Genomic DNA, 27,896 nt, shown 5'->3' with positions numbered 1-27,896 from the left:
TGATTCAGGGAACGGATTGTGTTCCGCTTTGGAGGTTCCACTGCTTTACCGAGTGCTTGCTCGCAAGAGGCGGAAGACTTCCCGTGCAACCCCGATTGGTGGTGTGGTGTCACGTGAGCGATAACCGTTCACTTATTACCTGCAAGAGTCAAGCCACACCTGAGCGAGTGATCACCCAGGAGGTTTGGCGGCCTTTTCTCCCAAGGACATCACTTTCATCCTTTACATTTCATTTCCACAATGACAGCAAAGAAGCGACTTGAATGGCAGAATCTGCTTCTGATACTAACGGGTACGCTTTGTCTTTTTTGGTTACTATTTCCTGAAAAAATCTCCACCACACCTTGATTATACGGTTAGGAGTGTCAATCATTAATCCAACACTTTGCCGCTAAACCGGAAGAAGGTCACTTCGCTTTTGTATTAGCACGCTTTGCAACCAGAGGAAAACTATTGAATTATTGTATATTGTCGCTGTCCAACCAAAAAAAAGCACATCTGTCAGGTTTTTACAAAATATATCTATTTTTGTAATGGTAGACTCGGTTTGTTCCTTTTTGATGCGGAGTGACGAAACTGTATGTGTGACATATAGTCACGAGTATGGTTTTTCCTTTTAATAGGGTGCAAAATGTTCTGTACATAAATTTCAACTGCTGCCAAATGAATTGTATTGTTTGACTTTCATTTCAGTGCTTCCCTCCTGCAGGAGTTTGCAGGTTTCAATCCCACAGGAAGAATATGAGGTCGCGAGTGGAGGAGATATAACTCTGACATGTTCCTTTATTCCGGCAAAACCCGACGTCAACATGCTGGTTCTCACATGGGAAGCGTATCCGGACGTTGTCGAGGATCCAATGGTGAACCATGAATTTGGACGCCTTTGCATTTGTTTCATGATGGTTCAACATTTGTTTATGGGTCGTACCAGACACTGGCGGCATTTTCCTGCCCTTGCTGAGTTCTGTGTAAAAAGATCAATTTTCCAGGATCTCTGTGTAAAAGAGGCTGATGATATGTTTTGATGTAACCTGTTTTCTAGTTAGGGATGGAAATTGGGAAGAATTTAGCGATTCCAATTCTATCATCGATACTGCTTATCGGTTTGATTCTTCGACTCTTTCATCAATTCTCATTGTCATTCTCATAAAATATTGGGTTCTTTGACTTTAGACAGAAGATACAGTGTATCTGGTATGCACTCATAATCTGCAATGTATCCTGAGGGGAAAAAAGAGAGAATTGAAGGCAACTTCTCAAAATATGATGAGAGACAGCATTAAGCTTTTTTCATGCTGTTTTGCATATCTTCAGAGTGGGACACTGTCCTGTCTTCACTGTCCCATCATTCTCCCCATAACGTTTGCCAAATCAGGGCCGAGAACAAGGTACTTTTCTTTTTTTTTGACCTGAGAGGAATCGATAAGTGGAATTGTCAGGCAAACAATTCCTAGGAATTCAACTACTGATTTTTCGATTATAGTTCCCCATTAGATACAGACAGAATTGTCCATCCAGCACTTATCCTCATCCCAACTGACTTTGGGCAAGTGGGCACCTAGTGTATAGACAAACCACTATCCACCTACGGGCAATTAAGAATATCCGGCCAACCAAACATGCATGTTTTTGGAATGTGCGTGGAAGTCGGAGTACCGCGCAAGGATGGCTAGAACATATAATCGCTACACAGGAAGGCTGTAGTGCAGACTCAAAACTCTAGTCTGAACCTTAGAACTGTCAGACTAACCGCTGCACGTCCATCCATCCATTTTCTGAGCCGCTTCTCCTCACTAGGGTCGCGGGCGTGCTGGAGCCTATCCCAGCTGTCATCGGGCAGGAGGCGGGGTACACCCTGAACTGGTTGCCAGCCAATCGCAGGGCACATAGGAACAAACAACCATTTGCACTCACAGTCATGCCTACGGGCAATTTAGAGTCTCCAATTCAGGCATGTTTTTGGGATGTGGGAGGAAACCGGAGTGCCCGGAGAAAACCCACGCAGGCACGGGGAGAACATGCAAACTCCACACAGGCGGGGCCGGGGATTGAACCCGGGTCCTCAGAACTGTGAGGCTGACGCTCTAACCAGTCGGCCACCGTGCCGCCCCGCTGCACGTGTTATTATTATTTTTATTTTATCCCAAAAATCAATAGGTATTTTTACGAAGTTTTGAATTAGCTTCTTCCGAACTCCTGTTTCAATGCCGATGTAATGTGAGGCAGACGTGCTAACTGTTACCTAAAACGGTGCTGCTGCGGACACATGAATTCTTTTTTTTTTTTTTTTTTTTTTTTTTGTGTCCAGTTTATTGTATCTCATATTATATATATATATATTGTAATAGATTTTTTTTCATGTCCATTTTCCAGGAACCTGTGGCCACCTATTTTTTAAACAACGCGGTCGACATCGCACCCGCATATGAAGGCCGGGCGTTCATGGAAGTGGATGTTGCCACACAACAGAGCACGCTGCGACTAACAAAGCTAACCGTACAGGACAGCCGTCACTTCCAGTGCAGCGTCAAGATACCCAATGACGACGAAGGAACTACCGCGTCCTCCACTTCCCTTCTGGTGTTGGGTAAGAACAACTCATATGCTTTTTGATCAGACACACAACTAATTATTTATTCCCTGTGTTTTTCCTTCCTGCAGTTCCTCCCTCCAAACCTCTGTGCAGGCTGCAGGGAACAGCAGAATATTGGCACAATGTCACCCTCACCTGCACGTCTCAGGAGGGCTCCCCAAAACCCACTTATGAATGGAAGAGCTACAGTGTAGAAAACGTACCCAGACAATTTCCACCCAAGACCACTGAGAGTATGTGTCCTATAAGCACACTTCCGTGGATTCATGTACAGTGGAACCTCCAAAGTCAAACGCCCGCAAAAGTGGCACCACTGGAAAAAATCTGCCTCAAAAGTCAAACAAAACTTCCGACATCCTCGAATCGCACAGTCAACAACTAAATGTTTAAATCCAAAAGTGGTTTGCGTTTGCTTTGGCGTTTTTTGATGGCAAAGTGGAAAAATGTGAGGATAACCATAGAACAGGAGAGGAAACTTAACTTACCTTCTATGTGGGAAGGGGTTTGTTTGGCTCTTAAAATAATACAAAATACATCAACTGTAGCGTGAATGAATTTTCTACTGCATGATGGAACAAAAATAATGTCTTCACATAATTTCCGATGGAAATTACAGTTTACTGTCTGTGTATGATTGCAAAATTGAGCACATACTTTTTCTTTACCTTACAGAGGACGGAGCTCTTTCCCTGTTCAATATTTCAAGAGAGACTTCCGGATTCTACATCTGCGTAACAACAAATCGAGTTGGCTCCGACAAGTGCAACTTTACCTTAGCGGTGATGCCTGGTGAGTGGCACAGTTAGCTGATCCGGTCATGGGCTGAGCTGGAGCCGCCTCTCCCGGCTGACTTTAGGGCAAAGGCAAACTACACCCCAGACTGGTCACCAATCAATCACGGTGCACACATATGAAGACAGACACCCATTCATACTCACATGCACACCATCACGGAGTGAAAACTGAACACAGGCTAAAGCCACGTTCACACTGAAAGGGAACTGTCCGCACTGCAGTCAGGCAAATGAACCACGACACCCCAAGTGACTTTGCGGAGAAAATATCTTCTCTGTCCTTCTTCGACACTCTAGGCAGCACGGACTTTGGGGCCACCGCGGGTATAATTGGTGGCGTCGTCGCTGGATTTCTTCTTCTTGGCATTATCGTCTTCTGTTGCTACAAGAAAAGGTCCAAAAAGCCCAAGAATGCTGAAGGGTAAGTCCTGTGTACTCCTGAATATGTCCGCTACTAAGAAATGAATAGTTAATATCAAGCGTGGAACCACTAGTCAACCGTTAACCATTTGCCGTTTCTGTTCTTGATACCCTAGTTCCCCCAAAGAAATTGAATTTTCAGATGCTCCTGAAGCTCGGTATCGGGATGAAGAGTATCATGGTGACAAAAAGCAGTCCGAATACAAAGACGCCGTTCCTCAAAACAGTCACAACACGGGAACTGCTGGACATACACCAGAAGAAGACCATCATCATGGTTCCGACAGCGGTAGATATCGGAGCGAGCCAGACCAGGATAGCCAGCGTGATCAATACCATGGTGGTCGTGAGCGCCTTGATCAGAATGAGTACGGAGGACGTCGCGACAGGCTCGACGATCACCGCGATAGACCAGATAGGTTTGACGATCAGCGGAATCGTTACGGTGGAAGTCGAGATCGCCTCGAAGAACAGAACGAGTACAGAGGAAGTCGCGACAGGCTCGACGATCAGCGCAATCGCAACAGTCGCGATAGGCTCGATGATCAGCGTGATCATTACCGCGACAGCAGAGATCGCCTCGAAGAACGGAACGACGGCAGAGGAAGTCGCGACAGGCTCGACGATCATCGCGGCCGCTATGGTGGAAGTCGTGATCGCCTTAATGACGCCTATGATCGCTAGCTCCAGGCCTCTATTTGAGCTTAAGAAAAATAATTGGATGTTTTTTCATTTTTTACAAATATTTTAGTGTGCAGTGTTTCCCTTTTTTTAATTTTTTTTATTTTTTTTAGCATCGAAGTGATTGCATGTTTCTTTGCCACATTTGACAAAACTATGACATTTTGATTGGCTTCATAGTCCTGGGCTATTGAAATTTGACGAGAAAGCCAAGCTAAAATACACCTGTGCAATTCTTCCTTCTTCAGTTATGTGTGAAGTATCTTCCATGGACTTTGTCTGACATGAGCCTTCCAATTGGACAGTGATTTAAGAATAAAAATTAAGTTTACATTTTAAAAGGATTTTTCAAGCGTCAATCACTATTTTGCAACCTACTTACCATCATGACTTTTATTAATCATTATTCACGCCTAAAACACACACGCAATGCAATAGTATTAAAAGTAAGAAACTTCAAACATTAACACAACTTTTTTTTTTTTTTTAATATATTTTTTGTATTAATGTAATTGTTTTATTTTGTATGCACATCCTTCTTATTAACAATACATTAACGTCTATCATTTTCAATAAGGCATCAATAAGAAAATCCGGGACGTTTGTACGCCCCGCCCACCCGTCATAAAGCGGTTCGGTCCGGTTTGCTCATTTTGGTCGGAGTGTGAGCGAGTCCCTTCCGTCCTTCGTTCATCCAGCAGCGGCGGCGGTCGGTCGGTCGACTCGACAGCAACCGAGAGGAGGATAAACATGCACACATAAATAAACAAAGTGCTCCTGACCGCCAAACGGACTTAACGATGACTTTCTATCGCTTGGCTGTTTTAGTGGGAGCCTTGGGTAAGTCGTAATTGTTGTGTTTTTGCGTTTCGGCTGGTTGTTGAAGCCACTTGTGCAACCGTTGTAACTGCCAGACGGACGATGAAAAAGAGTTTTCATCGCGTTTTCAACCCTTGAATGTTGTTTCACCAGCGACTCAACTTCAAAGCACCGAGATGAATAGTTGTATAGGCTGCTGCTGACGTGTTTATACACTTTATGGGATGCTATTTGGGATACAGTTTTTTTGGCTACGTGCTTTATGGATTGCCCGCCCGGCTTCCAACAATTTTCAGCATGCATGTTAATTGACTTTCTCTCCTGCCCCTACTTTGTCAGAGGTCATTTATTCAAAAATAAAATCAATAAACACAATATTCACAGGTTATATAAAATAATAACTGGCGAATGTACCCTATTAATGTAAATGAATCTACTAATATTATATATTATACACACACGACTTTTATAATGCGAATATCCTTATAATAATCCCTACGAGATCGAATAATAATCATGGGTTAGTAATAACTGTAGCAAATAAGTATAAAAGAAATGATTAGTACAGTTTAATACACCACACTAAATTTAAGTATGGAACAACTCTTAAACTATGATTTGAAATTTATCATCGCTGTCCAACAATGTATCTCCGAGTTACGTGATTTTTGTTATATTTATCTGGGGGAAAAAATGGGCAGGGTCCCCCACAATGAAACAGATGCAACGCATGCATGGCTAATTTGTACCTACAAAAAGATTTTCGTTGTTTTTATTTTCAAAACAATCTCTTTTTTTTTTTTTTTCTTATCAAACATGGAGCTGGATTGCGAGTCCTTATCAGAGTGAAGCTTTTGTTGGACAAATGAGTCTACATAAAGGAATGTCCAACTGAGTAAAGAAAAAAAGCAGGAAATGTGGAAAGGAAAAGATAGACAGGAAACATGCCGCTTTGTCCCTGGTATACACGTTTAAAACATCATGTCTTGCCATAACAGCTGTGCAGAACACAACAAACATGAGTCAAAAAGCCGTTTGGCAAGAAATGATTTGCCTGATTGAAAGAAATTGTCCATTTTAGGCCCCGACCCCATGTTTGGCCAACCTTGCTTCAAACTACATTCACCGGCAACCGTTTGCCTCTCTCGCACCTTTTATTAAAGCTGCGGTGAGTAACACCGGCTGTACACAATAATATTTACGAGTCTGATTGAAATGATGCATTCAGGTTCCTCTATGCTCACGCTCGCTGACTGTATTCGTGGGATGTAACGCTTCGCTATTAATCCTTTGCAGTCAATTGGTCTGTTCACACGCAGCCGGGCCGGGCCGGATCTTCTCATTGGTTGTGAGTGAATAAACTCCCAACCCCTTTCTGGTCCTCAAGTGGGACAGGAGGAGGGGGGTACAGCTTACTGACGTTGGGAAACAAAGGGAAGACTTGTGGGAGGAATTTTAGAGCTTGGTCGCCCCTGGAGTTGTGAAAACTACTTACGCATCCTCATATATATGCAGCCGAAGCATTTATGATTCAGCAGTGCGTGAAGATTTCCAACTGGCTTTGCTATCAGGTGTGTCTTTTGAAGGCAGTTGCTCCTTGTTTGTCATTTCCCGTCTTTAGGAGTTGTTTACAGCGATTTCCTGCCGCACCTCAAGTTAACTTGCCACGGTAGGAAGCAGCCACAAGTGTCTGCCTGCTCCATCCACCCCCCGCCACCCTCCCTTTTTGATGACTACCCCCTGCCTCTTCATACTCCCTCCTGATGAATGCACCCCCCCCCCCCCCCCTCCCATACACACACACACACATTGGAATTTCACCCCCGTGACCCTGGCAGCCTCCCCCCCAACACACTCACCGAACGTCTGCCTTTTGTTTTGATACCGGACAAGTTATCAACCAGGGCCGCCACGGCTGCTTCTAGAAGTGCAACGTAATTGTTTCGGTTGGTGAAGTCAGTGTTCCCCAACCTTTACTGAGCAAGGGCACATATATCACATTAGAAAAATCTCAGGGCACACCACCAAAAAAAAAACAAAATAAGTGGTACCTTGAGATATGAGGGACCTCACTTCCAAGTTTTTCGTCATTCAGCTGATGTTTTACTTTGAGTTGCAAGCGCTAACCTGAGATATAAGCGCTGTATGGTGGCAGTGAACTACTCACTTCACAAGACGCAACACTGGCAAATGGGGAACAATTATTCAAAAAACGAGGCTTGAAACTGTTTTAATGCCACTCACAGTTAAAATTTACTGTCAAACAAAAAATTAAACTAGGAGGATTACGCATTATATATTTAAAACAAGCACATCGCCATTAGTGCGCTAGCGTAATGATAATGTTAGCACATTAAGGAAAACGCAGATATAGCACTTTAAGCAACTAATATTTGAACACAAACGGTGCAGCAACACATTTTGACATTTATTATTTATTATTACAGTACGTTTTTTATTGTTTTGATTTTTCATGTTTGTGAAGCCTCCTTTTTTTGTAATCATTCAACTTTGGCAGGGTTGTTAACAACACTCGTGTCAAGATCCCAGTTTGTATCAGTTTGTATCAGAACCAGAATTAAAACTATTAATATATGCAGCACGGGTAGTCTAATGGTAGCTGGTCATCATCCAAAACTCTTTTTCAAGGGTCTAAGTCTGATAAAATGGTAGGAACACGGCGCCATGTTGACAGCCAGCCATACCGTCAAATGTCCGCGGTGAAGCGACGCCCCTGACCGTACAAAGACTTCATGAAAGCAAACGCCTGTGTTACATCATCTTCCAAAACTGTTTTTCAAAGTTGAGCGAGCGATCCAAACAATACAACAAACAGCTCGCAAAACTAGGCGGAAATAAATCACTGAGCTCATACGGCCGCCCTCTGCAAAGGACGAATCACGACGGTCGATTTTAACAAAGCACGGCTACGGCGGCTTCACAGACTCACACAGGCTTACAACTAAATGTGGGCAGGCCTACATTTGCTGAAAACCATCAGAAATTAATTGTAAAATAACTTTTGTGCAGACATCGTTTGTAAGTCCACAACTCTAAAATAAGTGCCAATGTTCAGAACATTAGAGAGGGCCTGCAGTGTAAATCCAGCCTTAGCCTCAGTTGCTTCAGCACACAAATCAAAATCAACAATCACGTCACTTAGTAAGTGCTTTGATGTGGTGCGATTACGTTTGAGCTCATCACTGCATTCGTGTCCGCTATTTTGCCTTTGTTCTTCATGCAGAAGTCAAACATATTTTGGAAAGGATTCTAAAAATAGCTCAAAAGGATTCAGAAACCGTCTGCCTCACAGTTCTGAGGGCCGGGGTTCAATCCCCGGTCCCGCCTGTGTGGAGTTTGCATGTTCTCCCCGTGCCTGCGTGGGTTTTCTCCGGGCACTCCGGTTTCCTCCAACATCCCCAAAACATGCATGCTAGTTTAATTGAAGTCTCTAAATTGCCCCTAGGTGTGAATGTAAGTGCGAATGGTTGTTTGTTTATGTGTGCCCTGCGATTGGCTGGCAACCCGTTCAGGTTCCCCGCCTCCTGCCCGATGATAGCTGGGATAGGCTCCAGCACTCTTGTGAGGATAAGCGGCTCAGGAAACGGATGGACGGACGGATGGATGGATGGATGGATGGATTCAGAAACCAGAAAGATTACGACGCCTGTTGACCTTGTAATGGAAAATGTTATAGTACAACTTATTTCAGTGTGTTCCTCGACCTTTAATAGTGAATCGCAACACTTGGGACAAATGAGATGATTCAAGAGCGATTCCAGTTTGTCTGATCAAGCACAATAGCGAAAGGTGGAGGTATGGAAGCGACTGTATGCATTTCCCTATTGAGACGCCCCACTGAATCTTTTCATGCTGTTTTCTGTCTGACCAATTTTCGGTCTTCCTGCAATTGGTCATTGCTCTGAGCCATTTACATGTAGGAAGGTTTAAAAAAGGTTCAGTGTAAGAACCCCCCCCCCCCCCCTTGGCCAGAGCTATGAGATGCTGCATGTTCCCATGTCAAATTTGTCTGACCTATTTGCAAAGATAATAAAACTGGACAAGTACCCATGTCTTCAAGTCTTTGTTTGAGTAATTCTCGATTGGTACTTGAATGTTTTTTTCCACAAAACCTAATTCTTACATCTTTGTCAGTGTGCACTTGCGATGGCGTGCACGTCACGGTGCCGGAGAAGCGGCAGTTCGCCATGCTCTTCCAGTCGATGGTCCTACCGTGTCACTACCAGACGTCCTCCACCCAGGCGCCGGTGGTGCAGTGGTGGTACAAGTCCTACTGCCACGACCGTACCCGTGACTCGTTCAAGCTGCCGCACCGCCCGGCTGCGCAGGCCTCGGAGCTGCCCGCCAAGTCCCACCTGGACTGCGCCGACAGCGGCCGCACGGTTCGGGTGGTGGCTTCGGCGCAAGGATCCTCAATGACGCTGGCGGAGCACTACAAGAACAGGGACATCGCCATCATAAACAGTAATAGCATTTATTATTCTTTTCATGTAGTCTTTAAAAATATCCATGCATCCATTTTGTATAGCGCTCGTCCTTGTTAAACTCCGTACTGGTCGCCAGCCAATGGCAGGGCACGAATCGCTGGCGTCTGGCGAAATCCTCGCATCTCCAAAACTTTTCATTTTCAGGAGAGCCCAAAAATGGCACGTTTATTGAGTCATTAACATTGCATGGTTATTCAAAAGAGGAAGCCGTTTTAGATTGGTCAATCATTTGTTAACAATACAAAATAAATACATAAATCGGACCCACGTGGGGACTGACCAATAGTATTGATTTGTGAAAAAATATGAAATTGACCAAATTTGGACATGAGATTTCCGTCTGACAGTGATGATTAAGGGTGGGCAAACCCTTAAGGCCATTCGTATTCGCCAGGTCATTTGTAGCTAAGGACAGAAAAAAGAACAATTATTATTATATTTTCATAATCTTTGACATCCTTTGGTGGAGTTTACAAGATCATTTGGGTTGGAAATGCCCAGGAGGCCATTTTCCAAGCAATTCGTTGGTTAACGGCTGCCAGATTTCTCATTAATATTTGTAGGGGGCGTGGCACAAGGGTGTAAGTGTACACACTGCCACCAATTGTTCTGCGTAATGAATTTTCGGACAAATGAAATGAAATTAGATCATTTCCCGCAGAAGCCTTGATGATCTGTCGCAGCGCAGTAGTGGGTGTCACTGCTCTAAATAAATAAATGCCTTTTGTGTTGACCTCAGAATAGGCCCGAACCACCTGTGAATACGAGCCCCCTTTATCACTTTGATTCAACCGTGGACCCCTTTTTACCACCAAACCTTATCAGGACGTGCACACGTCTTCTCATAATATGCTAGAGTGCTACGTTCAATAGGCGCACGAATCTCAATCTTTGCAACAATATACAGGTGACAGCGGAACAATCCTAAGGTCGCACAATTTAGAATTCTTTCTTAGAGGTGCTTATTTTACCAAAGGAAAAAATGGCTCTATGGTGCCTCTGTAAACGTGAAATTTGAATTAAAATCATCCACGCATTCCTGAGTCTCAGACGTTTTTTCTGCCGAGAGGCCTAAAACCAGGACATTTGATTTTCTCGAGCTTATCTACGTCACTAGCGAAGATCTCCGCCTACCTCGCAGCTCAGGTCAAGAATCAAGTCCGCACAATCAACAAAATGGTTACGCAGTTAATCAGTCCTTATTCCCGTTCCCGCGAATCCACTGTCGTCATACACCCTTTGAAATGTTGTTAAAATGTTGACTCACGTTTGGAACGTGTGCATTCTATTCGTCGCTATTAGTGATTGCATCAATCATGATTCTAATCTCGTAGACATTTAACATTGGATGCAGTCGACGGGTTCATAAAACCTGCTTTCTCGTCTCGCAGAAGCCGAGCTGCGCATCGGTCAGGTGCAGTGGGGCGACAGCGGAGTGTATTTCTGCAAAGTGGTCATCGCCGACGACCTCGACGGCAAGGACGAGGCCCAGCTGGAGTTGCTGGTGCTAGGTACGAAAAACTTCATTAGGTACACCAATCAACTGAGAAGAACAGAGAAATAAATCTGCCTTCACAGGGACGATAATGTTCACTTTTGATGGTGAGATTTATGAAACACCAATTTTATTATTGTGGTTCTGGTTAGCAAATCTTTGCATTCCAAACAGAAGATACAATGGCTTCCATGGAGATGAGTCCTGAGTGCTTCTGCTCCTTCTTGACTGACCCTTCTGTCTGTCCCACCTCACATTTACTTAAGATAACCACTTTGACACATGCGTGACATATCAGGGTTCTCAAACTTTGTGGGTCCAGGAACCACTTACAGGAGAGATAAACAGTATATGACCTTTTATTCTGGAAAAAGATGGCAAAAGATGAGGACTATATTCTCGAACAATTATGCTTTTTTGTTCTAAAATAACAACTCTATTCATGCACAGATGTCAACGTGAACAGATCTGTCGCCATTGTACTGTTTTTACTGTTTTAGAGCTTCTAATGGGCCCATTGCGAAGCTAAGCCAATTCATTGCAATTGACTTTGCCTCACCCCCGAGCGAAGGTGTAGGGACCCCATTTTGAAAACCAGCGCGAGACAAAAATACAGTGGTTTCCATGCATATATATTTCCGTACACCTGTTGCCGTGCCAACAGGCTTTATTTTCAACGAGCTTGGGGTGTGTTAAGGGTGGCTGGTGATGACATGAAGAGAGAGAAAATATTAAAGAGTAGGTCAACACAGTAGTATACCCGGCTGAGGTTTATGTAATTGTGTCATCGACGGCTGACAACTAGATTAGCATCACAACGAGTAGGCGCCTGGCTTGCATTTGTGACAATAACAACATGTTTTGATTCATGATTGGCATACACTTTTCTTGTGTACATTAACAATGTTGTACTGAGCAGCCATTACATGACTTTCACAAGCTTTTGTGGCATTGTTTGTATATTTTGTTCTTTTTTTGCACATAGTATGTAGTCATGCATGCTTCGCTGATTGTATATATTCAAAATATCAAAAGTATTTATTGATATAGTAGTAGTGGTAGTGCTATATAGGACTTTATTTTCCTTTAGGCTCCAGTTTTCTTCGACATTCACCCTTTCTGCCTTGCCAACTCGTGTCGAGCCCTCCACTATTGCAACATGTCTCTTCATCCTTTAACAACTCGCTGCCTAACTCCTCCACTCACACTCTCTCTGTGTCTTATTAAGAGTTGTGCTATGTGCATGCCAAGCCAGAGTAGCATTTTATCCCAAGTTGAACCCTGCGTTGCATGTTCCGTAGTTGGTGGCTAACATCTTTGCCTCCTAGTTTTTCCTTTTAAAGCTGTTTATGGAGCACAAATGTGATGTTATAGTGCATATATGCAGGACCTTTGTTAGGTTACTTCCCAGGGTAAATTGCGGGAAACTGTCCCAGTTTACAGTATGCAGGCCCCCCCTTTTGTCAACCTAAAAGCATGCTATTCCTCAGATTGTGTGGGGGCGGAGTGCTGCTCGCCTTATTATGTGTTAACTGTGTTGCATTTTCAAGTTTTTTATTTTAATAATAATAATAGTAAAACAAAGCGAATGCCTCTCATTCACCCATTGACACACACAAATATATTGGTGAAACTACCAAAATGAGCGATGAGTTTGTCTACGATGGAACCCTACATATCCTTGATTCACTATTATTATTCTTGTTTTCCGTTAAGTTTGAAGTAATTCCGGTGATGCGTTTGCTCTCAGTTTGACGCAGAAAATGCGAGCTGGCTGGAGCAGACGCCATTGGCAAACTAGAAAATGGCCTCGTGACAGCCAACCATTAATCGAGCAATCACCACCAGTCACGGACGTAATTTCTCTTTGCTGCTCCCAAAATGTCATCTCTTGCTTCCTGCTCCCTCTGCGGACCTTCTCCTCTTCTCTGCGTCTCTCCACAGGCAGGACATCGCAGCAAGCCGATATCCTACCTGAGTTTGATGTGGAGATGATGCCAGGTACATTTTCAACACTTCAGCTCTTTGCTTTGCCTCTTTCCTCATTATTACCTCCTTTTTTTACATTTTACTCCCACTGGTCAGTGCATTCAACCAATATTTTGACGTGTTCGTGTTTGAGCTCCTTAAATTCTGCAAGCACGTTGTGACGTTGCATACGAATTCCCTGCTGTTTGCTAGGAGTTTTCCCATTTTGCTCCATGTTTGCGCTTGTTTTGAATGCACAATTCATTGGGAGGCTTTAAACGGAACTCAAACCTATGGAAGTTTAACTAAATCAATGGTGTTCCTTTCCTTTTATCCCCCCAACCAAATCCATTTTCATAAACTGCTAGGTTTCATCTTTCATTTGATTTGTTTCTTTACACAGACCGCAAGTGAAAAAATCTCAGTTCATGAATTTGCATGTTGCGCTACATTTTGTTTGTCTCCATTTGTAAATATGTGCAGGATCCTTGGCAGAAGTTTGTTACCAATGGGGGGGTGCACTTCTTGTTACAAACTGGAGGGAGATAAGATTTAAGTCTTAGTCGGAGTTGGCAGCGTGCGTGTGAGGGGAGTGGTGGGGGCTTTTTGGGGAATGTCTTTCTATGATATCACCTGTAGCAAATCTGGTCAAGAAACACTTTCAAATTCGAGACATATCTATATACATATCTCCCCACACGCATGAAATTTGTACCGGTTCTCCGAGTCACTGCGTCCAAATTAGTATGACGTTTCAAACTGCGTCACTTGCCCTCAAATCTCTACTTAAATAGCACAAATGGGAAATTATTCAAGAGAATACCACTGTGGGCAGTAGAATAGGTCATGTTCTTAGGTAATCAAGTGTGATATAGAACAGTATGCGCTGATACAATGTGGTACAGTGTGATAGAAAATAATGCCATATTACATCATACGGTATCGAACAATACAACACGACACAATGCATTGCAATAGGCTGTGGTATGACACGTTGTGGTACAGTACGATGCGGTACAATCAGACACTATGTGGTACAGTGTGAAACAATGCAGTCAATGCCATAATATACGATAGTTATATATGATATAGAGCTGCATGAAGTGTTGTTTGATGATCGCCATTGCGATGTGCACATGCGCGGTAGTCAATCATCTCCCAAGATCCTGGGATGTCGGAGGCAAAAGAACGCTGATACCCAACATGCACTGTGAGCATCATTCCACCAATCACAAACGCAGGTAGCAAAAACTTCCAAGTTGTTTATTTGTCACAACCCAGCTGTAATTGACTGTAAAAGTGTCACGTAAAACTTACAATCAAAGGCCCAGGTAAGTTGCCAAAAAATGTCATGTAAATGTGACACGTCACAGAAAAGAGTCTTGTTAACAAGCCTGCCAAATGTAAATGAATACAAAAGATTGCAAAGGCTTGAAAATGGTCAAGAATTGCGACAGTGTCAGCTTCCAGACGCTGAATGCTCTGAACACCCTGCCCCTCGGAACTTTCAGCTGTCACATGACCCCTTTCCCGGCTCCTGAGCCTATATTGAAAGGATGTGAGTAAAGAGCAACATTTAGCTTTTCTACAAATAGAGTACTGTAGTTTAAAACATCACCACAATAAATTCTGGGTTCCCATGATATACTTTTCACTGACTACATTGCCAGGCCCTTCAGTGTGAGGAACAACGCTACTAATGCTTAAGGCAGGAAATCCCCCGTTCATGCCATGTCTGCATGGGGTGTTGTTCCGGTCATTCAAGCAGAGCACACCTGCCTCTAATTGCCGTGTGCTTGTGTAGAGTGTGTGGATGGTAACCTTAAGTGAACAAATAAAATACCTGTACCAAAAATATCACACATTGGCATTGAATTGCATACATTTCTCGGATGTCATTTATTACGGGGGTTTCCTGGAACCTAACCCCCGGCAGAAACGAGGGTTTCCTTACAGTCAGACAGCACCTGGATCCTAATACTTTTAAAGTATCTGCATATGTGTGTGTCTGTAATACAGAGTGGGCGTTCGTAGGCTGCGTGGCGCTAGGCGGCATCTTGTTCCTGCTGTTTATGGGCATCTGCTGGTGCCAGTGTTGCCCGCACTCCTGCTGCTGCTACGTGAGGTGCTGCTGCTGCCCCGACACCTGTTGCTGCCCCCGGCACCGTACGTAACTTAACATGTCTTTTCAAACAGTCCTTTGACTCGAGTGACATTTTGAAGTTTTCACACTTGTTCCACATGCAGTATACGAGGCCGGGAAGAAGGCGAAGAGCGGGCTGCCCGCTCAGATGCCCGTATATCCCTACTACATTCCCGGTGTTCCCACTATGGTGCCTCTCGCCCCTTCATCCCGCATGGAGCCAAAGCTCACCTCTATTGCCTCCGTCCCCTCGATTGCCTCTATCCCCTCGGTAGAAAATAACCTGGCTGGAGGTGAGTGTCACAAACGCTAACCGTCAACTAACCCGTTCATTATCATCCCTCATACAGTTCCATACTCATAATGACGTTATGTGCAATACAGTGCAAAATTGTTAGGCCACCGGTGTATTTGTTGTTTTAGCAAGGCTATAATGAATGACCCTATACTGAAATAGTAGCCTCAATAGTGGCAACATGCCTCAATTAGCCGTATGGTATGTCTTCCGCTTGAAAGAAAATAGTAATAGTGCCGCTCAAATTAGCACCCATGTGGCTGCAATTACATTTTCTATGACTATGACCACCCTTTGTCATGGGAAACGTTAATACCACAGCACACACTGCATGCACGGCCGAAGTGGCTAGGATGCGCCCATACCCATGCCAGCTGCGACACCAATACCGCTTTACCAGTCTGACATATTAATATCATTTTGTACAAAAATAAATGAACAATCAGAAAAAGAAATGAACAATCAGAAAAATAAATGAACAATCAGAAAACAATTCCATAGGCCAAAGCATTCAGTGCAACCCCCCCCCCCCTCACTTTGGAGGAATTGTTTAAACCTGCCTATCACAATCTAAAAAGTCCATATATGTGTCTTTACTATTTTTATGTCAATGTGACTACTGTAAAAAAAAAAAAAAAAAAAGGTTATTAAAATTACAAGGCTAGAAATGGTGGCCCAAGACTTTTGCAAAGTACTGTAGAAGCATGTTTTTGTTCTGGTCTACTTAATATGATTACATTTGCATGAATGGAATACCCATAAGTCTATTTACTCAGCAAGCAATTCCTTAGGTACATCCACACAATCTTGTGTACCAAATGTACCAAAAAAATGCACTGAACAATACTGAGATGCATTTCCATTTTTTTGTTTATAAATTGAGCAACATGAGAGGGACATATTGTGCAAGTGTACCTAATTTGGTGACCACCGAGTGTATGTCTGTGCGCAGCCCTTGCATGTATACGTGTATATGTGTGTGTCCATATCCGCAGTACGCAGCGGTTATCATCTGAAAGCCGTTCAGGACCACGGGGGCTCTGAGAAAGTTCTGTACTACATAGAAAAGGAGCTGGCTCAGGTTCCCTCTGCCAGGCTTGCTGCACTCCAACGTAAGGCACTGCAGATTGGCCTGCTGTGTGTAATCTGTAGCGCCGTGGCATTGCGCACGTGTGTGTCGTTTTCCAGTTGTGTCTTGCATGGTTTGTGCAAATTAGGTTGTGCTAGTTTCCATTCCAATCCTCCCATTCATTTCCTAACTTGAAATTGTGTCCCGCATGTATTATTTGCATCATTTCATGTTGTGATAATACGTGTGCCCAAACAGCTAGTAGCCTGTCAGAACTCAGTTCTCTCCATGAGGGAGGAAATGCAGATTTCAGACACACCTACCACACCGTCCAGATGAAGGCGCTGCCGCCCATCGCCGACGCCGACGATCAGTCGCTGCCAAGAGCGGCTCCGCCGGCACAGAGCAGCAGACGCAGGCGGGAACGAGACAACCGCTCTGACGATGAACTGGACAGGAGGTGCGTTTTGTGCTTTCTGCCTATTGAGAAAATAAAGAAAAGGGACGAGTATAGTGACGAATTGGTAAGAATTTGGCCAATTGTGTAGAACAGATTGTTGTGTCATCTTACACGACGTTATGCACGACGTCTCATCTTTTGAAATGAAAAGCAGAACAGAGTTAATCCTCTGATGCTTGGTCATCTGAGCTACTGTGAGGTATTCTAAGATCCTGCACTGTTTGCTGACATCTTGCATAATGTCATACCAGATGGCGTTTCATCTTTTGGAATAAGTGTCAAAGAAAACAAAGCACAGTTAATCCTTTGATGCTCACTGAACTGAGGTCTTGAGTTACTCTTAAGATCTTGCGCTTGTTTGCTGACATCCGAGACATGATGCCTGATGGCATTTATCCCTATGGAATTAGTTTTGCAAAAAAGACACAGAACAAGCCAAATACATGCTTGAGTTAGTCCTGAGGTCTTGCGAGGTACGCCGAGTTCTCACCTCGGGGTTTAACCAACCGATGGACGCGTCAACTTTACCGCTCTGGCTTGAAGTCAACTAATCACCAGTCATGTGTTTCGGCATTAACAAAAGGGATGCCTCACTGGAAGCAGCAGATGCTGGGTCTGTGCAGCAAACCTAAGAACGGTGGCTCAAGGATGTGGAAATAGTTTACTAAGTTTTAAGTTCAATACGAATGACGTCCTTGGTTAGTCCACTTGACTATCATTGTCGCTATCCTGCCGAAAGATGATCTGACTCTTGCACTGATCCTTTAACGTTTATTTACAATCTTCAAACAAATATAAGAGCTGTTGACAGACACACAAATAAAGTATTCATTATTTTATCATACTGGACAAACAGTAGAAACAGTCGTCTTGCGAGCTTAACGTTGAGCTAACATTGCACCGAAGGTAAAACTAGTCATTTACATCAAACTTCACATCAACATTGTCTCACGGTAACACAAACACTAAACGTGTGCCTCATCAGAGGGTAGCTAAAAGAAAAAACATTTGACACAGTATTTGGTTCCATTCATCACTCTTTCCCGTCCCGTCTCGTTACTTTTGTTTTGTTGTGAACTGCAAAATGCCGGCCTATAAAATAAAGGCCTATATTAAAACTTGAATAAATGAATACAACATTTACCGCACTAAAACTATTTCGACAATGCTATCTTTTACTTTTCGCTGAAACATTAATAAACCGAATATTAAAATAATTGAGTTATTTACAATCATCACCTTAACGTCTACGACAACCAAAAAATAGTTTTCCTAATCTTGCTTGATATGCTGACGTCTCAAGCCCAATGGCGTTTGATCTTTCGGAAGTGTCGCAAAAAAGCCAAGCAAATCCAGCATGACATTTTTCGGGATGTTTTTTCCAAAAAGCAAAACGCATGGAGTTATCTTTTGATGCGTGCGACCTCCACGTGACCACGTTGTGTCACATCCATTCCCACAGGTGGAACGCTCGCTCGGAGCACCTCCAGAGAAAGACTTTGAGCAGGAGGGGCCGCGCCGGCTCGCTGGATGAGCTGGAGGAATTCGCACAGTCGTACGATTCCCGTAGCCGTCGGGCCGAGCATCCGCACGTACGGGAGTGCAGCCTTCCGAGACGTCGCTACAGAGATGAAGACGACGGCTGGGATCGTGCAAGTCCCTTGCCTTTACCCCAGAAGAGAAGGGGCACGTGGGACGGCGAACTCGCCTCCCGACCGCCCCGTCACAGGGACTACGATGGCGACTTCCTCAGCCGAGCGATGGAGAGCAAAGTCGGCGCGAGGCCGGATGAGGACAGCGACACGCCCTCCAAAGGCAGCTCCAGAGGCAAGGGCGGCAACAGCTCCTACAGCCGCTCGCCTAGCCACCGTCCAGAAGAGGAAGACCCTCTGCCTCCGTACTCGGAGCGCGAGGCGGAACGCTACCGCCGGACCGGCCTGAGCCCCGACTGGCACCGTCCCGTTGATTCTGTCAGAACGGAGCGGTTTGACGCCTCCGAGCCTGCCGTGAGGCCTTTGTCGTACATGCAGCCCCAGCAGGCGATGTCCCTCCCGCCACTGGAGAAAGATAGGCGACGCAACCTGGTGAGTTACTTGTAGCAGGGAAAAAAAAGACAGACAGCCTGTCTACAGTGTTCTGCCGCTATATCGCCGTCCATCGTTCAGACACCCCCGCGACATGGCCTTTTTAAAAGCAAGTTGTTTTTATGGCTTTTTACAGATACAGTAGAGAGTTTCGGGAATTTTGAATCTCAGTTCTGGCCCTTCTGACTGAACTTTGATTGATCTGCTTGTATTTGTGTGGCTTTTCTGTGGGTACTCCAGCTTCCCCCCACATTGCAAAATCATGCATGTTAGGTTCATTGAGAACTCTCAATTGTCCGTAGCACGGCTCTACACTAACTTTTGCACTAAGCGACCAACTTTTTCAGTGGGTCGCACCGGCACATGATTTGTTTGTCGCACTCTTTTTGGGGGAGGTACAGCATGACCATGCATTATATATTACACACAAAAAAAAATTTTTTTTTGAGATCATAGCCAAACAATAATGAATTGTTTAAAAAAAAAAAAAAAAAACTGTACCTGATCAACCCTCGTCATTCATGATTAACATTGTCTGGAATGCAAATCACCAGCCAAAACTTCATGTCAATTGCAAAATGTTTTATTTTTACATGTTTGGTTTAAACGACGACGACACATTTATGCAAATAAACATAATAATGTAAACTGTATATGGAATTCACATTTTAAATAACAGAAATAGTATGATAGGATTTCTCTATGGCGCATACAAGCATAAAAATGTGTTTTTATTTGTTTTTTTCCCCCCTGAACAATGGAACAGGCACTGCGCGGCTACCTGGTTCACACTGTAAAGAATTAGGTGTTGGCTCAAAGTTTAAAAAGAAAAGATGCAACTATCTCCACGTATATTGTGAAGGTATTTCAATTCATCTAGTGTTAAGTATATGCCACAAGTGTTACCTACCTCAGTAGAGATACATATACAAATATCAGTGTAAATTGCGACTTAATTTTAAGTTGAGCAACCACTGCCTGTTTTACAGTGTGGGACGAGTGAGACTCATAACGCGGTGTGGTGACGGTGTGTACAACTTGCACCGAGAGTCGGAATTTATAAAGCGTAAGGCCAGAGTTGGTGTGCTCCCAGCGCTTCTCGGCCTTACACGCGCACAGCAAAACATGTAGTGTTTTAGTGTAGTGAGAAGAAGATACCGTAAGTTTTATGTAGAGCTTGTAAGAGTCGTCTCCCTTGCCAAGTTCGAGATCCAACTTTAGGAACAGGGGCCGGATCGATGTCATTAGCAATTTGAGTGGGTACCGGTGCTATCTGCGCCTTTGTCAGCGGCAAAAGTAGGTATACATTTTCAAAATGATTACCTAAAGCAGTGAAAAACCACCATGTCTTTATATAGCGGGACTGTGTTAAGGGAGCATTAAAACGTGTGCGACCACTTGAAATCTTTACTCGCAAACACTGAAAAAAAGGGTTGCATATGCGACCATTTTGGTCGCAGTCTGGAGCCTTGCGTAGGTGCGAATGCGAAAGCTCGTTTGTCTATATGTGGCCCGTGATTGGCTTGCCACCGGTCCAGGGTGTACGTGGCCTCTCGCCCAAAGTCAGCTGGGGTCGGCTCCAGCTCGTCCGCATCCCTAATGAGGATAAGGCGTATAATGGATGAAAGTTTCAAACTGAATAAAAAGGACCATTATGGAGAAATGGGCAGGAACCGTGAAAGGGGGCTGAGCAATTCCATATTTTCTTCCAATTTCACTTGACTGTGGAGTGGAATGACCACATGTCCCAATACCTTTGCCACATCGTTTTATTGATTTCTTTGCTCTTCTTGTCAGCAAAAGACCAAAGCCCATCTGACTTCCAGTCCATGGAAGGAAAATACACTTGACCTTTGACCATTTGTTAAGCCTAACAAGTCACCTAGGGAGACATATTTGCATGGCATATGGGGGCATATGGTGTGATGCATCAACCTGTTTTCTAAAAGTCGAATGTTGCTTTACTTTTGTGATTCAGATGTTGCAACTGCTATTAAATGTCCACATGTTCCCAATGAACTGCTCGAACCCAATCTCAAGATTGGGCCCCTTTCCATCTCCAGCATGAATGCACGTTTCTAACACGTTTGTCTCTCACTGTATTTCCTCAACAGAGCACAGCACTGAGCAGGAACACTCTCATAGTGTGACCATAGCTTCACCACCCATCCTGTTGGAGCTAACTCCATCCATTCCACTGTGCAGTATGCACCAGATTAATGACTCGGTATAGACTGGAGGGACTTTTGCTCGCGCCTCACCAGTGACGCACTTTTATTATCACAACCGTGCAACTCAGGTTCATTTGTTTCATTTTTTTGTATTCTTGTATATGTCTTTCTATTTGTAAACACTGAACCTTGCAATTGTTCTGCAGAATTTATTTGCTCTCTTCAAATAAAAAACACCGGTATTGAATGATGTCATGTTTTTGTGCCTCTTGGTTCATGTTAATATCACAGAGGAAAATGTTGGTTGTTGGTATCGCTACATGAAGTTTGACTTGCAAAAGCAAAAGTAATTTGGGTTGTTTTTTAGATTAAAAGTAAGAACATTATTTTTTAAAATCATTTTAAGTTTTTCCCCTGCAGACATAAAGTAGAAACTCTTTTAAAATCAGTTTTTTAATAAAAAAAATATTGGACAGTGGTACCGTATATTCATAAAAATATATTTTTGGCATGTTGTATGATGCGTATGTTCCCTATTAGCGCTATACTTTATGTATTAATACATATATCGCATATTCTATAGTGCTTGAGCTTTTTTAGGTCATGCGTGTGTTGGCGTACACCACTTGGGCTAGTCGTCATCCAATCGCAGGGCAAATAACTATTTACTCCCACAATCGCACATGGAAAAATTATATTCCGATGTACCAATCACTAGATCACCGTGCTCGCCTATATCTTTTATATATTTGATGCATACACACTAATTTTTTTGTATATTGTCACGTAAAGCTTTTCATCCTGCAGCATTTTTGTGTGAAAAAACCCTGCTGGGGTCATTGTCCTCGATAAGAAAAGCAAACAGTGAGACAAAAAAATGGGTTCCAGCTTTTCAAAATGAAGCACCAAATGTGAACTTTGAACTCGCCCTGATAATGCTTCCTGAACTATTAGCTTAGACTTTTTCATATAGAAGACATTCTAGCCTTATATATCAATCCTCAGACCTGCTTTTTCCTTCCTTGCTTTCTGTCTTGGCCCAAAACTTCCTTTCTGCACGAATTCCTTCAGCATCTGCCCAACACTGCTTTAGAATCCACTTGACTTTGTTTACGCAAATTATTATTTACTAAAAAAAAAAAAAATTACAATCATTTTGAAAATGTATTCCTACTTTTGTCCCACACAGGATATTACTAAGTACTGATTTATAAATTCTATTCCAAGTAATTTTACTTCCGTCTTGCACTTTTCCCGAGTGGGGCGGGGCCGGTGACGTCACCTCGGGTGGGGGAGGGGGAGGGGGGGTGACCATCCGCCCGCCTCATGTGCAGTTTGTGCACCTGCGGGAATTTGACGTGTTTGTTGTCGCCACTTCTGTCACACGGTGCAAGATACTCGGAATTGTTTTACTGAGTTTAAAAAAACCCACAAACTCGCTCTGCTATGTGGGAAAGCGCTTACACGTCCCTTATAGCCCACGTAGCGGGATCTTTGGTGGATTTGGGAACGTCAAGGGAATAGACGGCGTCGAAAGAAAGAAGAAAGAGGTGATGGGAAATTTGATACCCGCGATGACGCTGCTGCTGGTTTACCTTCCAACAGGTGAGGTTTTAATGTCTTTGAGCGATATTTGTTTTCTTCTTCTTCTTCACTTGTTTTGCCTTTATGTTTTTTTCTTTTGACTGCCGTGAATGCAGGGCGAAAAGTTAATTATAAACAGCTGCAACTAGGGCGAGTCCGTTGCGTCACGTCACCTCCATATCGATTAAAACACTTTCATGTGGCTAATGTTATTTACTGTCTGTTGTTAAATTGCCCGTATATTGCATAAATCTATATATGTCTATTTTGCATATAGGAACTGGTTCTTAATGCTTGTTTACATGAAGGGACTGAACTTTTTTTTTTTTTTTTTTTTTAACAGTATGCAATCTGCTTTAAAACACCGTATGTGGTGCATTTGATCAGAAATCACAGGATTACTGTAAAAAAAAAAAAATGTAATTGAAATAGTCTGTCAAAAATCATTAGTTAGACTTTTTCTCCACGCTGCCCTCAGTTCTCCTCTGCCCTTGATGCCTCGATGACTGACAACTGTTATTGCTGCTAATGAAAAGGTGTAATAACCTTGTTCATTGACATTTGTAGCGATCCAGCATTGAGGAGTACAGTCTCAAAGTGAACATGCAGACCCAAGGACCTGAGTGTTTTTCTTTGATTATTATTTTTAAATCTTCTGTGTCCATTTAGAGATGCTGTGCATCCAGGTGATCGTTCCGGAGTCGGAAAGAAGCACCATGTTGTTTGCGTCTGTGATCCTTCGCTGCGACTTCTCCACTTCTGCGAACCCGCAGGATGTGCTGGTGACCTGGAGATTCAAATCCTTCTGTAAAGACCCCATCCTGGAGTACTACTCCACAAGTGAGTCCTGCCATCGTGTCGTTGTCCACGGGCACGAAGCCTGAATCCGATGAAACAACTCAGATTGAATGCAATCCCCTGGTCAACGTCCCAATATGTTTGTATTAGGAAGAATTTTTCACATAATCAACATCAAATCTTTTTTTATTTTTATTTTTATTTTATTTGACTTTTTAACATTTTTGCTGCCATACAAGTGTAAAAAAAAAAACCAAAAAAAAAACTCTAGGCTTGCCCAAGGAGAGACTACTGTATGCGTATGACACTCGAAAGAAACAGGTTTGTTTATACTGTTAATTTGCTGATCTGAAATGTATTACGTCGCAAGATCTCCAGTGTGATTGTGTTCATCTGCTTGCGTGCGCACCCGTATAACCACCGTTTGTCTGTGAAGGCTACCAGGCCGCCCTGCAGCTGGGTCAGGACCCGTCCAACGACTGCCCGGACCGCCAGCGCACAGTCCGCACCGTGGTCCAAAAGCGAGGCCTCAATGAGCCCATGCTGGGCGTCGATTACCGGAACCGCAAAATTACCATTCAAAACAGTAAGGTTGTACATGAAACTAAATAATGGTTGCATTATTAGGCCTTAAAATGATAGAATGTTGTGCATCGCAGAGGCTGACTTGGCCATCACTGAGGTGATGTGGTGGGATAACGGCGTGTATTTCTGCACCATCGACGCCGCCGGCGACACATCGGGTGACTCGGATCGAGAAGTTAAACTCATCGTGTATCGTAAGCCTCCTCACTTTGAGTTTGAGTTTATTTCTTGCCAGTGCCAATCCGTGCTATTTGCTAATAACCGGTTATTCTTACTATATTGCGATACACTTTGTCACAAAACGTTCGAGATCAGGGGTCAGCGACCTTAAATAGTGAAAGAGCCATTGGGACCATCTCCTACAGGGAAAAGAGAAGGAAAAACAAAACGCACACAACCCTTTTGACATCTAAAGTGAGGACAACACTGCATATATTATTGTTTTTAACCTTTAACAACTATATAATGAACTCACCTAGAGAACACATTTCATTTCTGCACCCAACAAAAACATTTGAACAGAAAAATACGCTTGGTTGGAGCTTACTTTCAAATGCAATTTTCAATGTCTGTCTGAGTCCTCATATTTATGAAATTAAAGCCAAACGCCTGCAGCAGAGCAAAAACGCCGTCTGCTTCTGGGGTCCGTCGTCATTTTATCGCATTTGGAGCATACGGTCAGCTGTCAACTTGAATAAAGAGGACTATTTCACTTAACAAAGTCTGGAAAAAAATAAAAAAAATAAAAAAAAGCCAATGAAAGTAATTATTTGACCTGGTTCATGTAAATTTGTTTCTCCTAACCTCAGCATGTTGTTTCCCTACCGGGGGTCGAATAGTTGAATAAATCCTGGCGCCAGGTGTCGCACATCTGCGGGTTGTGACGCCTGTTTCGAGCGACAGACAATAAAAATGGTTTATTTGAACGTCAGAGGAGCAACACAATCTCATTTAGAATTACGTTTGCAAATCGAACGCGCTCAAATGACAACAACTACTCGCGATTGATTACCCACAGGCACAGAGCGCCGCAGCGAAAGGACGAAGAGCCGCTGTGGCTCATCCTTGTTCTTTCTTTTAAAAGTGAGTATTTTGTGACGTGTTCCAGACTGGCTGACCGTGCTGCTAATCATCCTGGGCGCCCTGCTGCTCATCATGCTCTTGTGCGTCTGTTGCTGCCAGTGCTGCCCCCACAAGTGCTGCTGCTACGTGCGCTGCCCGTGCTGTCCTCAGACATGCTGCTGCCCGGAGAAAGGTACACTTTCGTACAGCTGTCTCGGACCTCGGACCTCGGACGGGGTTGATCATTATACAAAATGGACGAGTGCCTTGTCGTTCCAATGATGACACCGAGTCTCGCTTCTCGGCTCCGTTCGTAGCTGTGATGCAACACAGGATGCTGCGCGAGGCCAAGAGGGCCGTGGCGCCTTGGATGCACGGCCAGCCCATTTACGCTCCCATCAGCTCCAACAACTCCGTCCACGGCGTCCCCATGTTGTATTCAGGTGAGTCGGCAAACATCTTTTATTCATCACGACTGTTGTCTTTTTAACGACAGTGCGACAAAACAAATAACCGAAATGTGTCTACCGGCCAATGGCATGGCGACTCGTACAACAATGATGATGATTATATTCATTTGTATTGTGCTGAGGGGGCACTAAAGGTATTCTACCAAGCGCTACGTGGTCTCGCAAACGTAAGGTGATTGCAAAGCAACTCTTGACTCATAACAATGATAATAGCAGTAATAGAATGAATTACAAACACTTCAAAATCCAACGAGGTTACTTCAAAGCAAAGATTAAATCAAAACTGCTGACAGCGAATCAAAAACACTATTCTGCGTCTAATAGTTTGTAGTGCCTGCTTGCTAATACATTTAAAAAAGAATCTGCTTGAAATTGATTGTGTCCGGTTAAAGTTTGGAATTTGCGATTGAGTGTCGACTTAAATTCAGCTTACATTTCTTTCAGGCTCGTTCTCGGACCCTGGCAAACGAAACTTTCCCATGGCGCCCGCGCATCTGTCCCCCGTGATGCTTCCGCAGCAGGCCGCCCCCCCACACCGCCTCCAAAACAACACACAAGTGTTGGCTTACCTAGAGAACCAGGTGAGGGGGCTGGACGTGCCCCCGCGAGTGGCTCAACCCCGGCCGCCCCCTGCCGTTGTGGCCTACGCACCCGGGCCCCCCAGCATGCTGTCTGCCCTCGATGAGATGGGCGTAAGGGGCACGGAGAGAAGGGTGATCACGCTGCCCCCCATCGTCCAGCACGTGCCCAGCTTCTCCTCCCACAGGGGACCCCGAGGTAGACCGCTGGACAGGGGGCTGCTACGGTTCTCCGGCCAGTCCAGCGGTAGCGCCAACCCCTCTGGAAGGAATGTACAACAAAGCAGATACAGAGACCATTCTCCTCCGAGACGGGGGATCCCGCACGAGTACAGCGACGACGCCGACCGGGAGGGGAGGCGAGGAAGAGGGAACCCCCGCAGCCGAAGGGAGCACAGTGGCGGCGGCGAGTCCGGGCCTCGGACCCGCAGCCGCGACGACCTGATGGTGGAGCTGCGGAGCGTGAGCACGCGGAGGGAGAGGAGCTACTCGCCTCCGCGCCGCAAAGCCTCCTGGAGCTCGGACGAAGAGGACAGCGGCAGGTCGGTGGCGGCGAGAGGGAGGGATTGGCCCGAGAAGCCCCCGAGCTACTCCTCTGTGGAGAGCCAACGCGGACACGCCAATAACCGCATCCGACTCTCCGTAAGAAAACACTAACACACATTTTCTCTTATGTTTACTCTTTCTGTCATGCGTTGGGTGTGGGCCTCTCTTTAACCTAACTTATGGTGATGAATAATGGTGCCACTGGTGGCTTTTTATCAACTTTCTTTGGATGTTTCCATTTGACCATGTTTCCATTTCTTTTTATTTAACCACACCTATTTCACTTCTCTCCGTAGGATAGAAGCTCCCGTAGCAACAACAGCATAGTCATCTAATACAAAAACTGCAAAAGAAGGCTATCGTTTCCTGCTTGTCAATCAAGGATGGACTTGTTTTGAGTTGTTGTGATTGTAATAGTGTAAGTCAATATTTTTTAAGACAAAGTTAATCATTTGTGTGTTCTTGTATGTTTTTGTGTTCATCTAAATATTACATTGTATGTTGTTTTTTTTAGCAACATAAATAGACTGACAACCGTCACAAGTGTGCTAAAGTAAATGGGACAGAAAAACTGGACCTCGGAGGAAACCACTGTACTGTATAGTTTTGCTGTAATGTTTTTGTTACGTTGTGAAATGTTGTTGTTTTGAATAAAACCTCTCAGCTACAGAATTGCTCACACTGTGAGCTGGATTTGTGAGCGCTGCACGTTCAAATGTATATAGAAACTGTAATTGTAAAAAAAAACAAAAAAACATTTGCCATTGTTCTAG

At 44.0% G+C, this 27,896-nt stretch overlaps 3 protein-coding genes across 6 annotated transcripts; all 3 read left to right on the top strand.

Moving 5' to 3' along the window:
* The first annotated feature begins 131 nt into the window (after positions 1-131).
* LOC133487094 (cell surface A33 antigen-like) lies at positions 132-4,832 on the top strand. Its single transcript, XM_061793126.1, has 7 exons — positions 132-292; positions 694-860; positions 2,374-2,587; positions 2,662-2,826; positions 3,266-3,382; positions 3,685-3,808; positions 3,924-4,832. Exons 1-7 carry the CDS (start codon positions 241-243, stop codon positions 4,489-4,491), a joined length of 1,407 nt encoding a protein of 468 aa, XP_061649110.1. The 5' UTR covers positions 132-240; the 3' UTR covers positions 4,492-4,832.
* Positions 4,833-5,138: 306 nt separating this feature from the next.
* On the top strand, positions 5,139-21,750 carry ildr2 (immunoglobulin-like domain containing receptor 2). 3 transcript variants are annotated; one of them, XM_061792556.1, is made up of 10 exons: positions 5,139-5,328; positions 9,463-9,792; positions 11,207-11,326; positions 13,255-13,311; positions 15,298-15,444; positions 15,526-15,714; positions 16,712-16,828; positions 17,044-17,245; positions 18,708-19,329; positions 21,444-21,750. In XM_061792556.1, exons 1-10 carry the CDS (start codon positions 5,289-5,291, stop codon positions 21,477-21,479), a joined length of 1,860 nt encoding a protein of 619 aa, XP_061648540.1. In that variant the 5' UTR covers positions 5,139-5,288; the 3' UTR covers positions 21,480-21,750. The 3 variants fall into 3 exon arrangements, with proteins under 3 accessions (XP_061648540.1, XP_061648541.1, XP_061648542.1); XM_061792557.1 differs by lacking the exon at positions 13,255-13,311; XM_061792558.1 differs by lacking the exon at positions 16,712-16,828.
* Positions 21,751-22,816: 1,066 nt separating this feature from the next.
* ildr1b (immunoglobulin-like domain containing receptor 1b) lies at positions 22,817-27,795 on the top strand. Of its 2 annotated transcripts, XM_061792401.1 has the most exons (8): positions 22,818-23,105; positions 23,754-23,924; positions 24,319-24,468; positions 24,542-24,661; positions 25,576-25,722; positions 25,847-25,972; positions 26,444-27,219; positions 27,420-27,795. In XM_061792401.1, the coding sequence occupies exons 1-8, from the start codon at positions 23,054-23,056 to the stop codon at positions 27,456-27,458; spliced, it is 1,581 nt and encodes a 526-aa protein (XP_061648385.1). In that variant the 5' UTR covers positions 22,818-23,053; the 3' UTR covers positions 27,459-27,795. The 2 variants fall into 2 exon arrangements, with proteins under 2 accessions (XP_061648386.1, XP_061648385.1); XM_061792402.1 differs by lacking the exon at positions 24,542-24,661 and having other exon boundaries at positions 22,817-23,105.
* The last annotated feature ends 101 nt before the right edge of the window (positions 27,796-27,896 follow it).

Source organism: Phyllopteryx taeniolatus, chromosome 12, assembly GCF_024500385.1.
Source record: "Phyllopteryx taeniolatus isolate TA_2022b chromosome 12, UOR_Ptae_1.2, whole genome shotgun sequence".
NCBI classification, from domain to species: Eukaryota; Metazoa; Chordata; class Actinopteri; order Syngnathiformes; family Syngnathidae; genus Phyllopteryx; species Phyllopteryx taeniolatus.
The sequence above is the reverse complement of the archived record's forward strand: the minus strand, read 5'-3'. Positions and strand labels throughout refer to the sequence as shown.

Excerpts from the sequence above, each read along its gene's own strand:
- LOC133487094 (XM_061793126.1), top strand. The coding sequence starts at position 241 with ATGACAGCAAAGAAGCGACTTGAATGGCAGAATCTGCTTCTGATACTA. Across the intron at positions 861-2,373 it reads ACGTTGTCGAGGATCCAATG|GAACCTGTGGCCACCTATTT; the intron begins GTGAACCATGAA and ends TCCATTTTCCAG. Across the intron at positions 3,809-3,923 it reads AAGCCCAAGAATGCTGAAGG|TTCCCCCAAAGAAATTGAAT; the intron begins GTAAGTCCTGTG and ends TTGATACCCTAG.
- ildr1b (XM_061792401.1), top strand. The coding sequence starts at position 23,054 with ATGGGAAATTTGATACCCGCGATGACGCTGCTGCTGGTTTACCTTCCA. Across the intron at positions 23,925-24,318 it reads CCTGGAGTACTACTCCACAA|GCTACCAGGCCGCCCTGCAG; the intron begins GTGAGTCCTGCC and ends TTGTCTGTGAAG. Across the intron at positions 25,723-25,846 it reads ATGCTGCTGCCCGGAGAAAG|CTGTGATGCAACACAGGATG; the intron begins GTACACTTTCGT and ends CTCCGTTCGTAG.
- ildr2 (XM_061792556.1), top strand. The coding sequence starts at position 5,289 with ATGACTTTCTATCGCTTGGCTGTTTTAGTGGGAGCCTTGG. Across the intron at positions 16,829-17,043 it reads CAGGCTTGCTGCACTCCAAC|CTAGTAGCCTGTCAGAACTC; the intron begins GTAAGGCACTGC and ends GTGCCCAAACAG. Across the intron at positions 17,246-18,707 it reads GACGATGAACTGGACAGGAG|GTGGAACGCTCGCTCGGAGC; the intron begins GTGCGTTTTGTG and ends CCATTCCCACAG.